The sequence below is a fragment of the Mchenga conophoros genome, linkage group LG13 (assembly GCF_057382185.1).
Source record: "Mchenga conophoros isolate Kocher_MC1m ecotype Shallow Benthic linkage group LG13, M_conophoros_male_GT1.1, whole genome shotgun sequence".
Taxonomy (NCBI): domain Eukaryota; kingdom Metazoa; phylum Chordata; class Actinopteri; order Cichliformes; family Cichlidae; genus Mchenga; species Mchenga conophoros.
Window position 1 is genome coordinate 25,273,536 of NC_140538.1, and position 12,980 is coordinate 25,286,515.

At 42.0% G+C, this 12,980-nt stretch overlaps 2 protein-coding genes across 2 annotated transcripts in view; one reads left to right on the top strand and one right to left on the bottom strand.

The window, feature by feature from the left end:
- cdh23 (cadherin-related 23) overlaps positions 1-12,980 on the top strand; it is a 195,916-nt gene that overhangs the window by 149,386 nt on the left and 33,550 nt on the right. Inside the window, exons 24-37 of the mRNA XM_085297424.1 lie at positions 2,226-2,445; positions 2,832-2,984; positions 3,196-3,309; positions 3,822-3,970; positions 7,668-7,728; positions 8,153-8,301; positions 8,441-8,576; positions 9,218-9,606; positions 9,949-10,050; positions 10,205-10,207; positions 10,370-10,519; positions 11,130-11,258; positions 12,129-12,257; positions 12,405-12,632. Coding sequence (XP_085153550.1) covers positions 2,226-2,445; positions 2,832-2,984; positions 3,196-3,309; positions 3,822-3,970; positions 7,668-7,728; positions 8,153-8,301; positions 8,441-8,576; positions 9,218-9,606; positions 9,949-10,050; positions 10,205-10,207; positions 10,370-10,519; positions 11,130-11,258; positions 12,129-12,257; positions 12,405-12,632 — 2,112 coding nt within the window. The remainder of the gene's footprint in view (positions 1-2,225; positions 2,446-2,831; positions 2,985-3,195; positions 3,310-3,821; positions 3,971-7,667; positions 7,729-8,152; positions 8,302-8,440; positions 8,577-9,217; positions 9,607-9,948; positions 10,051-10,204; positions 10,208-10,369; positions 10,520-11,129; positions 11,259-12,128; positions 12,258-12,404; positions 12,633-12,980) is intronic.
- Positions 4,047-6,465, bottom strand: LOC146561372 (uncharacterized). The gene is made up of 2 exons (XM_085297426.1): positions 6,272-6,465; positions 4,047-5,149 (listed from the first exon to the last, which is right to left on the bottom strand). Exon 2 carries the CDS (start codon positions 5,135-5,137, stop codon positions 4,640-4,642), a length of 498 nt encoding a protein of 165 aa, XP_085153552.1. The 5' UTR covers positions 5,138-5,149; positions 6,272-6,465; the 3' UTR covers positions 4,047-4,639.

The window sequence follows — 12,980 nt, forward strand, 5'->3', positions numbered from 1 at the left end:
TTTAGATGTCTACAATGTTGCCTTCTGGTAGTGCAATCCCCTCTGTTCGGACTAATTTCCCTCTTTTTGTTACCATCTGACTACTGGTACTATTGGTAAATTATCTCTACAAATTGTGGAAGATTTTCAGATGAATCTTCCTTGATGAAGCATTGTGCAGACTGAATATATCAAAATCTAAAGTGCATAATATCATTAAAAGTCTCTAAAAATCTGTGCAGTCCATGATCTCCAGGCCCTCAGACAGGTCTGCATTTACAAGGTTCATTCACAAATGCAGGTTAAACTCTGTCGTGCAAAGAAGAAGCCGTATGTGAACATGATGCACAAACACTGCCATCTTCTCTGAGGCAAAACTTTAAAATGGACTGAGGGAAAATGGAAATCTGTTCTGTGGTCAAACTGACTGAAATTTGAAATTCCTTTTGTAAAACATGGATACTGACTCCTTTGGATTAAAGGGAACAGGGACTGTTGGAGCCAAGTCCAGGCCAATATTTTACTCAGTTACATCATGCCATATTTAAGTATTTGTCATGATCTTTAAGTTTTTATTATAATCTTGATCATTTTAGGTTATAATGTAATATGCTGTGCTCCATAAATTAATCCTGCTTTGTTAGTCTGTTGTTGTTGTAAAGTGTTGGTGGATGTCGTAAAGGGGGTGTGTATTTGACCCGCATGCGGAGGGGTGTGGGTAAAAGGTTAGGTAAGCAAGCAGGACGTGGAGCAACGGTTTTCTGACCGTCGCCGTTTTAATGTCATTTTTTGTTGTAACACAAAGGGAATATAAACGGAGCTCCCACCAGAGGCATTTGTTTTGTACCTTTCGATTTGTAAGGAAAAAAGGGGCAAAACATTTATTTTCCTTACAAATCGAAGGATAAAGAACGAGGCGAAGGAAAAAAGGGGCAAAACATTTATTTTGCCCCTTTTTTCCTTCGCCTCGTTTTTTGCTACCGGAAGGCATCCAAGAGACTTAACAAGAGCACGAGTCAGAAACTTTACGTTTTGCAGAAGCGCCAAAGAAGGACCGAAGGTTGCCGCTATAGGGACCATCCAGCTTCTTATCAGTGCTCAGTTCAAAAGTCTGCATCTCTGATGGTATGGGGCTGTGTTAGTGCCTATTGGCTTGGCAGCTTGCACATCTGGAAAGGCCCCATCAATGACGACAGGTATATTCAGGTTTTAGAGCGACACATGCTCACATCCAGGAAGGCCTTCCATATTTCAGCAAGACAATACTAAACCGCAGTTAATGTCATACAACAGTACGGCTTCAGAGCAGAAGAGTGCGGACAAGATGAAAAATCATGAAACATCATGAATCATAATGAATCATTTTGAATCATCACAAACCAAAAATAGGACAAAGAATACTCAGAAGTCTTGAGCAACAACAATCTTGCTGCTGTCATCAAATTCAAAATGAGCTTACACTTTTGATTTTTGATTTTTTTGATTGAATCTTTATTTTGAACATGTTGAAAAAGTACAGCAGCATAGAATTAAAAGAGACAAATGAACAAAGCAAAACAAAAGTAAAACGATCAACCACAACTACAAATAACTTTCATGTTCAAAAAGGAGCAGGAAGAAGCATAAGCTTATTTAATCCCACCCCTTTTCCACTATCTAGTAATCAATAGACTACAGAAATACCTCCTTGCAATTACATTATATGTCATGTGTAATTTTTTTTATTATTCTTTTATATATATATATATATATATATATATATATATATATATGTATATATATATATATATATATATATATATATATATATGTATATATATATATATATATATGTTTCTATCTATCCATATACACGTTTCTCAAAATGGTCAATTTTAACAATTTAAATATTTGTTGTGTTTCCTGCATTTTATTGTGATTAAATTTGGAATTATTAAATGTCAAAGTAATTTCATTCTTTTTTTATTTATATTTTCTGTCCCAACTTTTAAATGAGGATTATATTATCACCATATTTAGTGAAGATAGGCGATGACAGACAGAAACACAAAGTCCTAAAGGAATTTCTCACTTTTTTTAAAAGACTTGACTGCCAAATAACACTGCAACACTTAATAATACGTTTTAATCAGTTAAAATAAACACAATTTAACCACATTTTATTCACCATCTGCTATCTGTTACCCTGTGAGTAATCTTCTATGGGTTTTCTTTTCTCTGTATCGCTTCCTCTCTTTCTTCTGTAGATCCAGGTTGAGGACCCTGACGAAGATAAGAATGGTTTGATTACACTAGCATTACAGATGGGAATGCCTCGCCTCGATTTCTACCTGAACATCTCCACTGGCGTCCTCACCTCATCAGCAGTCCTGGATCGTGAGCGGATCCAACAGTACCAATTGAGGATAATTGCATATGATGCAGGACAGTTCCCTCGTACCTCTACGTCAACCCTCACTGTCATAGGTGAGAGATTCAGATTTAATTTACCTTTGCTTTCTCTGAAATTACCCTAATGGGAAAGTTGAAAACCAAAATAATGAAATAATAAAGAGTTGCTTCATTACGGCAAATAGCCCACCTCTGATTTCTCAAACATCTGCTGAATAAAATGCTGCCACCTGCTGGTGGGATTTGTAAAACCCCAAATGGGGACTGGGCTGATTGCTCTGGATGTGACTGAAGAAGATTGGAAAATCTGCTGCCATTAGCCAGAGAACAGGACACCTGAGCAAGAAAGGCAAAAAGGAAAAAAAAATGTACTACTCACTGCACCACCCTGCTGCCTTTATTTGTCCTCATGTGCATCTATCCGTGTGTCCTCGTGTCTTTCTGTGTGTGGCGTGCGTCAGTTCTGGATGTAAACGATGAGACGCCCACCTTCAACCCTCGCGTGTACAATGTTTCCCTGAAGGAGAGTGTCCCTAGAGACCACACTGTAGCCCGCCTCAGCTGCTTTGACAACGACGAGGGTCTCAACGCTGAACTTAGCTACTTCATCACAGGTCAGAGGTCACGGTGGGAGGTGTTTTTCTGTGTTCTTGAGTTAAAGTTTTTAAAGCCACGGGAGATTTTGTGTGCCACCCGTACCTTCCTTCAATCCATCCATGCATGTGAGAGTTTGTGTATGTACTGAGCTCCTTTGCATGTGCCTTTTACTACGTACAGATATTAATGCGCTTAATTTCTAAAACTGTGACTTCTTTTCATTTTTAGATGGTAATCAGGATGGTAAATTCAGCGTGGGTTTCAGAGACGGCATTGTTCGGACAGTGGTCGGTCTAGACAGAGAGACGCAAGCAGCGTACACTCTGATCATAGAAGCTATAGGTGTGTCATAAAACTTGATCTTTTGTCTTTGTCATTTTTACATACTGTGTGTTTATATATATATTTAAATAATGTGGTTTATCTTCAAAGCTGCTCTTGTTTCTTTGTGCATGCATGATAATGGTGTAAGGAAAAAAAACTGCCTGCACATCTGCAGTGATTTCAGACCATTGCTCAACTGCCTTTGTTCCTGTGTGGAAAAAAAAGAACAAAAACTCGGAGGTTTTCCTGTTTTGGAAAGCATTGAGTGGGGGTAGCTTATCTGCTGAAGAGGCCAGAGACGCCAGCGCTGGGAGAAGAAGCAGAGATAATGTAAAACTGTGCACATTGTCCTCATTCAGCTGAAAATGACCCAGTTTTTAATGAGTCAAGTATATTATATAAAAAATCTCTTTTAGGAGGATTAATAGATTATTTAGTCTGTGTCAGTGAGTGTGTCTGTTTCTGTTATCAATGTCTAAAATTGATGTTAACCTTGAAACTGATGCAAACGTGTTTGTTTTTGCACATAGACAACGGTCCGGCTGGCAGCCGAAGGACAGGCACGGCTACCGTGTTCGTCGAGGTGCAGGACGTTAATGACAACAGACCCATCTTCCTCCAAAACAGTTACGAGACCAGCATACTGGAAAGTGTTCCCCGAGGAACAAGCATCCTTCAGGTGAAAAATACACACGCCCACACACAAACACACGCTCATATATACTGCAAAACACATCCTGACAGATATGGCACTGTTAGCGAATTTAAAACTCAAATTTATTTCCTTAAAACACACTGAGTGAGTTACAGTGATCTCTTTTTGGCTTGAGTTACATTTGTCTTCTTGTCCATACAGGGAGTCCCCCCATAATCTGAGACTAGCGTGACTGTGTTTGTCTTAAGGTGTGTGAATTTCCAGATGGATGGGTTTCGGTGCATCAGAGCAACAAGAGGTGTGATGTTGGGTAGCGATGCTTGAATTTGAGTGAAAATATAGAAACAGACTAAAGTGATATTCTGTCATCTGAGGCTTAATTTTCGCCTCCAAGTCGTTTTGCTGGTGTCTTGTGTTAAAATTTTCTGTATTGATTTCTTTTGCTCACTGTAAAGTCACTTGTGACTATAGCACAGAGCTGTGATGAAAAAGATCACCTGTGATCCAAACTTCAACCTGGGATCAGTAACAAAAATATGCTTTTTGATTATCTACATTTTAAATACTTTTCCTGCGTTTCCTCCACCTAGCATTCAAAGAAGGTTAGAGAAATACTATAAATGCACTCTTCACTCTCTCCTGGTATTAGTGATGTTTGCTGCACAGTCAATCGTCCTTCAGGTGCTCTTCAAGTCAGATTTCGGTAACATAGTCGAATAGACAAGGCACAGTGAGGTGGGGTTCTCCGCTGGCCTCTGGCTGTGTTGTCTGTTGAGTTGGAGGCAGGGGAGCGCGTGTGCTCTCGCGCTCCTGCGGCCTGCGATGAGGCGGCCGTCTGAAGGAGAGATTGTACGAACGCCGATACGAGCCCAGCCTCTTCCACACCTTCAGCTGGGGCTCGCTGGACGTCCTCCTTCTACGAGTCGAACTCTCCCCTGGCCCGCAGCTCGCTTCGGAGTCCCCGTCCTGTTCAGAGGGCCGGCACACTGCCAGGAAGGCTGCAAATCCTGCCAGCAGCAGCGACAGCCCCAGCACCACCATGATGGTGAATTCTGGGTCGTGGATGTGTGAAGAATAAGATGGGGGCTGTCGAATGGTGACAGAGGTGGCAGTGGTGGTGAGGGTGGACAGAGTGATGTTTTCTGTGTTAGAAGTAAAGGTGACGTTGGAGCCCGGATCAGTGGTGTTCATATTGTCTCGGTTCTGGAAGGAGAAAGCTATATTAGTCAGGATGTTTCAGAGATTGTGTGAGTGTTGGTTTTAGTCTATTTGGCTAATTTCAGTGTATGCATGTGTGTGTGTGTGTATGGGTGTCTGTGTGTGTGGTCAGCCTCCATCAAAGTGCCATAACAGCTCTCTTGACGTGCTTGCATCTCCAGCCAAGCCTAACTTTGCTGACTAGGTTTATTTTAGGCCTATTCTCATGTTTTTGCTTAATTAGGCTCATACACTCAAGAGCTCATTATACACAATGACACACATGCACAAATATGCATAGAAACGCCTGCACGCACAGCCAGATGCAGGGACTGTTTGGCATTTGCGGCAATTATGTAGCTATTAAATCAAGGACTACAAAACAGTCAATGCTTGACAGGCTTTCCTCAATGTAAAACAAATTGGGTTTATTAAATTGCCCTCTTGTAAAATGCAAGGAACCCACCTCTTCTACCCCAGTCTCCAATTACCCACCCCCATCCCTCCCTCCCATCTTCAGCATAGTAACATTTGTAAATGTCATCGTCCTTAATTCAGTGGAGACAAAGCATGGCTTATCGGTTTAAGGGAAACACATTGGGACGTGAAATTATTTTTAAGACCAAATGCCAGGAAAGCTGTGAAAAGGCCAGTGGAGCAGGATGGCTCGTTAGAGAGTCAGTTCATTAGTCAGCGCCTCCAAGCACATACGCCGCACTCGCATGCATGCACACACACAAACACACAGCTATTCAAACACAAACTTTCTTTCTCACCCACACATATTGTAGCTTGCACATATTCGTGATTAGACGCGCTGTTCTTAAGCTCGGCAGCCTGGCTCTAAGGTGCTCTCCCTCTGTTTCTCCCCACATTGTTGCTCCTCCAGATCTGACTACTCAGCTAGTTTTGAAACCAACAAAACTTTTTTCTAGCACGCTTTGTTTGTCAGATTCACATTTGCAAATTTAACTGACTGTGCACGCAATTTCACTAATAATTAATTTCTAGTAGAAACAAAATGAATTCTAGCAATATAACATCTCCAGTGATTTCAATAATTTACTGTTGTGGTATATTCTTAGCAATTAATATTGACGCTGAAATCCCTTGAAAATATATACTCACGCTGACACTTTGGAGACTTTAAAGCAGAACTTTGCTTCGTTCCAGTAGTTGAGGTCAGATCTGTTTTGTAGATCCACACTTTGTAACTGCACGCTCTTGTTTTTCCCCCCTCAAACTACGGCTTTTCCCAGAAACAGAGGGGGAAACGCTGGGGAGGAAGAGGGGAACGGGGTTGAAAAGGGGGTAAAGTCTCAGGAACAGCATCACAGAAGTAATACGTCTCAGCTGCTTTAATGACACAAAGCCAAAGACAATAAAATATTTTGTCAGTCACACAGAGTCTTAGATTTAAAAAAAAGCTGTGCGTCTACACCACACGGTTGCACTTCCAACATCTGGCTCCGCAATGTAGTCTTGCACTTTCATGCACCCCCTTTTATGGACCAAGTGGTGCATTCCACTGTGTAGTGCCCTATTCATCACTCACCAATCTGACCCCCAGCCACTTTTTTTCCTCCCGTCTCCCCCTCCCCTCACCTCCTCTTTCTCCTCTCCTCTCTACATCTCTTTATAAAACTAATGAGACTGAAGTTGGGCCCCTCTTCACGGAGGGAGTGAGAGCGCGCAAAGGAGGACACACAGGGCAAGACAGAGACCGCGAGAGTGTGGGTCTCACTATATGCGTGCACCTGACTGCACATGTAAATGTGCTTGAATGAGCGTTTCTTCTGTGTGCAGTTAAGTCTGCACTTTGTAGGTACCTCCACAGATTTTGACACATTCACAGAGAAGCGAGGTGTGACATAAAGTCGGCCTCATCCAGTGCCGGCGACAATGCTGGATTCAGAAAGTCAGTCGTATGACATGGCCCATTCACCAGCATCCCAATAGGTTTCACTGTTTATCTGTGTACGCTGTGGAGTCGTGCTGTCTGTGCTGAGATTGGCTTTTTTTGGGTGTTTCTGGCCATCTGCCTGTAACACAGAGAGAGAGAGTTTATTGCTGCCAAGCTGCGAAGAGGTTGTTGTGGCAACAAGACACTGGGCACCCGGCAATGTGTGGTGCATGGGATAGTATACAGATTTCTCCCTCTGCCTTGACAATTATTAAAAATGCATATGAAATGTTCCGTCTGTCATCGGAGAAAGAGACTAGAAAAACTGAGATGCTCAAACCTTGTGGTAACCAAATCCAACTGTTTAAGTCTGTCATGATTTTAGTTTTGAGCAATGATAGCTCTCACATAAAGTTGCAATAATTGCCATTAGACTATCACTTTTTTTAAAGCGTGCCTTTGCCAATTTTAAAGCAAAAACAACTGCAGAGCTGTTTCCTTTCCCGGAGCTGGTTTGCTTTTCCATGTTATTTAGCATTTGATTAAGTTCCGTGATCCTGTGCAGATGTTTTAAGACAATGCAGATGTCTTTATTTGTTTTTTCATTTTTGGTCTGTAAAGGTTCAAGCTACAGATGCAGACCAGGGAGAGAATGGGAGAGTCCTGTACAGGATCCTCACTGGTAAGTGTCGCAGTCCTTTAGAAAACCTTTGCACGTGGTCATCCTGTTCGCTGATTGAATGTCTACAAGTTTAAACACAGTCTCAAAATATGTGATGGCAGCTTTGTGAAGATACGTTCTTTAGAAAATTGTCAACATAGTAAAATTCTCAAGATTCACTGATTTGATCATTCCTCTTGGTTCCTGTGCTTTAGCTTTACTCAGTGTGTATGAGTCAGGTCTTGCCAAAGAGTCAGAGTACTTGTGATGACGGGCTCTTTAAACAAGTTGAATTTGCCATGTCAGCAAATGAAATGACCCACTCAGTGGACTTCAGTAAACCTAGGTTAAATGTGCAATTTTGTTCAGGTCTCTTGGCTTCATCTCACCTTCCCTTCCTTTCACTGTCTCTCTGTCTGTGCGCTCGTGTTTGTGATGCATGCAGGGAACAGCAACAATCTGTTCAGTATAGAGAGAGACACCGGACTGGTGACAAGAGGCCTCAGGGCTCTGGACAGAGAAACCAGCAGCTCCCATATGTTGGAAGTGGAGGCGTACAACAGTGATGAGGGCAGCATGAGGAGCTCTGTGAGGGTGAGAAGCAGAGAAACCACATCCGATGAAAAATATATTATATGTGCATTATAATCAATTTGTTTGGAGGTGAAATTATTGTCTTTTATGTGGCTGTTCGATATATTTATTTAGGAAATGTGAACCGTCTCCTCCTCAGGTGATCATATACGTAGACGATGCCAATGATGAGGTGCCGGTGTTTACCCAGCAACAGTACAACCGTCTGGGCCTGAGAGAGACCGCTGGCATCGGCACCTCTGTGATTGTGGTGCGTGCCACTGACCGTGATACTGGTAAGTTCGGTTTCAAATATGGCAAGAAAAGGGAATGTTTGATTCCAGATCTTTTTAATAACCATTCAGCATCAGGTTTTCTTCATCTAACACCAAATGGAAATACATATTTAGCTGTGCTATTTAGCATAGCTTGTGCCTTTGATCATCAGCTTGCAGATCAATAAACCTAACACTAGTGGGTGCCTCCACAAAGAGAACAAACCAACCTCTTCTTTATTTTTTTTCCCCTCTGGTTTTGTAACTATGGTGCGCACGAAACATCGCAATTGGCATTTAAATCACTACTTCTGCTCCATGGCACAAACTTCCTCTTATTCACTTCCCGTTGGGTAAAGTGTTGCTTAGGCAGCTTCTGACGCATCTTGTGCCGTGACATACATTTTCCAAAACATTAGATCAGGATCAGGCCTGAAACCGAAATAAACATCATATAGCCAAAAGACCAGCGTTGACAACTGTGATTAATAAAAAATAGACTTGAGGAAAAAGGTTACGTTTTGTAACTATAGCTTCATCGAAACAATGTTACAAACTTTTAAAGTTGTTATTCTTAGTAACAGTAGGTGGGGGGAAAAACACCTTTTTATTATAAGTTGTTTTTCTTTGAAATGACACCTTTTTCCTCTCTTGCTGTTCAGGTGATGGTGGAGCCGTCGCCTACGCCCTCGTATCCGGCTCAGACCGCAAGTTTGAGGTGGACGTAAGCACCGGCCTGGTTACCACTGTGGACTACCTGGACTACGAGACCAAGACCTCCTACCTCATGAACGTCTCAGCCACCGACCAAGCTCCGCCGTTCCACCGCGGCTTCTGCACCGTTTACGTCACGTTACTTAATGAGCTGGATGAGGCCGTGGCCTTCTTCTCCGCTGGTTACGAGGCTTCGCTTCGTGAGAACATCGCCACAGGCACAGAGGTGGTCCAGGTGCAGGCGCAGTCTGCCGACAACTTGAACCAGCTGAAGTACCGTTTCGACCCCGACACGTCGCCCGCAGCTCTAGCCCTCTTCAAGATAGACAGCGTCACGGTGAGGTGGAAGAAAGGTCACTGATGATTTGATCACAGTGTGCATGCCTTGTTTTCATGTGTGCTTCATCCATTAACCGCAATGCGACTCAGTAACACCTCGTCCCCGGTGATTTAGGCTAACACTCGTGTTGCTGTATGACTGTAAGCTGATCAAAGTGCTTTAGGTGCTTTGAAGTCATTTGATTCCTTTGATAGATGAGAAATGGGGATTCCTTTGTTGATTTGTGTGATACTTGTTAATTTTCTTCTGTTTTCGTCGCTGTCACACTGGGACTTACATCTTGTATGGACTCTATGATGGTTACCGTATCTGCTGATGCGTGTCTGTGTGTTGTTTCAGGGCCGCATCACAGTGACAGGCCTGCTGGACAGAGAAAAGGGTGATATGTACACGCTGACTGTTGTCGCTGATGATGGAGGACCCAAAAAGGACTCCACTGTGGTACGCCCCTTTGTTGTGAATGGTGTTGTTTCGGGCCTACCCCTCCTATTATTGTGCCTTGTGGATTTATTACTTCATGTGTTTGTGTCTATTCTGGCGCAGAAAGCTAATGGCCTTCCTCTTTTATTAATTGCATCCCTCTCTGGAACTGCAGAAGGTAAGACGTTCTTTTTATGGGGAATGTTAAGTACAACAGTAAATGCGTTTGCTGTGTAACGTGATCATTATGTTTTGTTTGCCCGGGTTTATTTAATGTTCAAGGTAAGTATTACTTTGCAAATGTGGAATTTAACCTCCATTCGATCGTACCTCTGTACAGGTGTCCATCACCATTCTGGATGAGAATGACAACAGTCCAGAGTTTGACATCACATCTGATATTTCACGCGCCATCCCGGAAAACACACCCAAGGGTACAAAGGTGGCAGTAGTTCTGGGAAGGGACAGAGATGCTGGTTTAAATGGACTGGTGAGGGTTTTTTTTAAAACAGCAGAAAATAATGAAAGATCTTCTGTGTGTGGCGCTTAATATCATATCTTTTACTTTACGTTTTACTGCACTTAACAGCTGACAAAGAGCAAAAAAGACGTTGCTTCCCAAATATGGTGCTTTATTTTTTCACTTCTTAGTTCCTAACACATCCTGAATCAAGCAAGCGTGCTTTCCCGGCATCTCAAAAGTGAATGTGACATTTATAACTTGTGTTTCCCTTATTTTAGGTTGTGTATCTCTTAATCTGGCACTAGTACTACAAATATTTACTTCCTCAGATTGCAATACAAGAAGTCAAATTAAACTTATTTCAGTTTCACATCGGCTCTCTTAGATTTTGGCATCTCGATGGCCAACTTAAGCTGCCAGTATCACATTTTCCTTTTTTGCTACTTCCTACTGCGCAGGTTGTGGACTCTCACTTCTTATTTCTTAATTTACTTTCTTAATGTGAAAGAAAAGCTATTAAAAATACCCACACTCTCATTTTTGGTTGCAGTAAGTAGAAGTAATCATCTGACATTCAGTCAGTGACTGTCTGCCCCCATTTTTCTTTCACTCATTCTGACTTGTTGCTCTTTGCCAGGTCAATTTCACTCTGGTGGCAGGCAACATGGAAGATGTGTTCATGATCAAGACTGTGAACAACACTTACGGAGAGGTTTATGTCAATGCTCCTCTGGACAGGGAGTCTGTAGACCGCTATCTACTGAAGGTCAGATTACTATAGTTACTATAGGACAGTTTTACCAGACACCTGTGTCTCTTTCACATTCATGCTCTAAACTTACACCTCATCCCTGATTCAGCACAACAATGAACTAATTACTTGTCATACTTTTAACCAGGAACTCCAAACACATTTTACATGTTGGGCCACACACATAACCCCCATTTCTGTCACTGTTTAGGAAGTTTAATTAGATATTAAAATCATTGAAATGTCTCTGTATATGAAAAAGAAGTGCAATTCAACATTGAGTCTTGGTCAGTATGACGCATTGAGGTTAAATTCTAAGAAGCGTGTAAAATTACAGAGGAAGTTCTGGTAGCTTAGACTCAGACAGTCCAGTAATTATAAAACATGAAGTTCTTATTAATTCGAAGAAAAATCTCTGTGGTAGATTATGAAAAAACATCTTTAATTTTTTAACCATTAAAGAGTTTATTAATTACACTTGTTAGGATGAATGGCAATGGGGGAGGTCTTTCTTTAGTACAAAAAGTTCAGAAAATACAGTTTCAAGTCCGAGATCTTACTTCACATTTTCCAAAGCCATTCAATGGCCAGATTGGAGTGTTTGCTGGGCCGATTCTGGCCCCCAGGCCTTATGTTTGATGCTTTTAATTGAAAACCAAATAGACATTTTTTGAGACTGTTGTTCTGTAGAGACAAAAGGCACAAGTGTTTTTCATTTACTCGTCATGTTTTAATATTATTGATGTTAATGAAAACAGATTTTAATAAAGTATTCAAAGTGCATGCGTTTCGTTTATTTATCCTCTGTGGGGTTTAATGCCAGGTATCAAAATGCATGCTGAGGCTTGTGTTCTAATGCACATCAGTTCACATGTATTGTTTTAGGTCCGTGCCACTGACAATGGCTCACCTCCCAGACACACGGACCACTCTCTCACCATCAACATACTGGACGTTAATGATAATGCGCCAGTTGTTGAGAGCCAGAGGGGCTACAACGTCAGCGTGAATGAGGTAGGGATGCACTCGACACACGATCTAAGCTAAGCAAGCCAGTGATGTCAGTGTATACAGAAATAGTATTCAGCTGTTAAGTTTTATTATAGTCTACCACAGATGATCCATAATTTAACAAGGCTTCTTTTTTGATGTATTTTGCAGAACGTTGGAGGAGGTACATCAGTCGTCCGTGTGATGGCGACAGACCGGGACATCGGTCCCAATGCCATGCTGTTTTACTATCTCACTGCTGGAAACCAGGACCTGACCTTCCGCATGGACCGAGTGACCGGAGAGATGGTGACGCGCCCATCCCCTCCCGATCGAGAGCGCCAGGCCGAGTACCGACTAACGGTCACCGTGGAAGATGACGGCACGCCACCTCTGTCGGTAGGGCACAGCAGTAAGCATGGCATTACAACATGCTGCAAACATATCTTATTAATATCAATTCCAACAATTTTTTCCTTTAGCTACTCTCAGATCACTGACAGTATTGAATCTGAATTCATCAGGATAATAAATAACTAACCATTTTTTGTGTTTGTAAGTGTGCATGCATGAGGTAGACATGAATAGTTCTGCCTCTATGGGCCACATTTACTAACACGTAGCGCCGCCGCAATCTGTGTTGTGACGTAAATAGTACTGCCAGACGCCACAGCTCAGTGGATGAAAAGAATGTGTTATTTTTGGCACTTGATATTAAAGTAAACTCACTGCAGCTGTGTTGGGAAA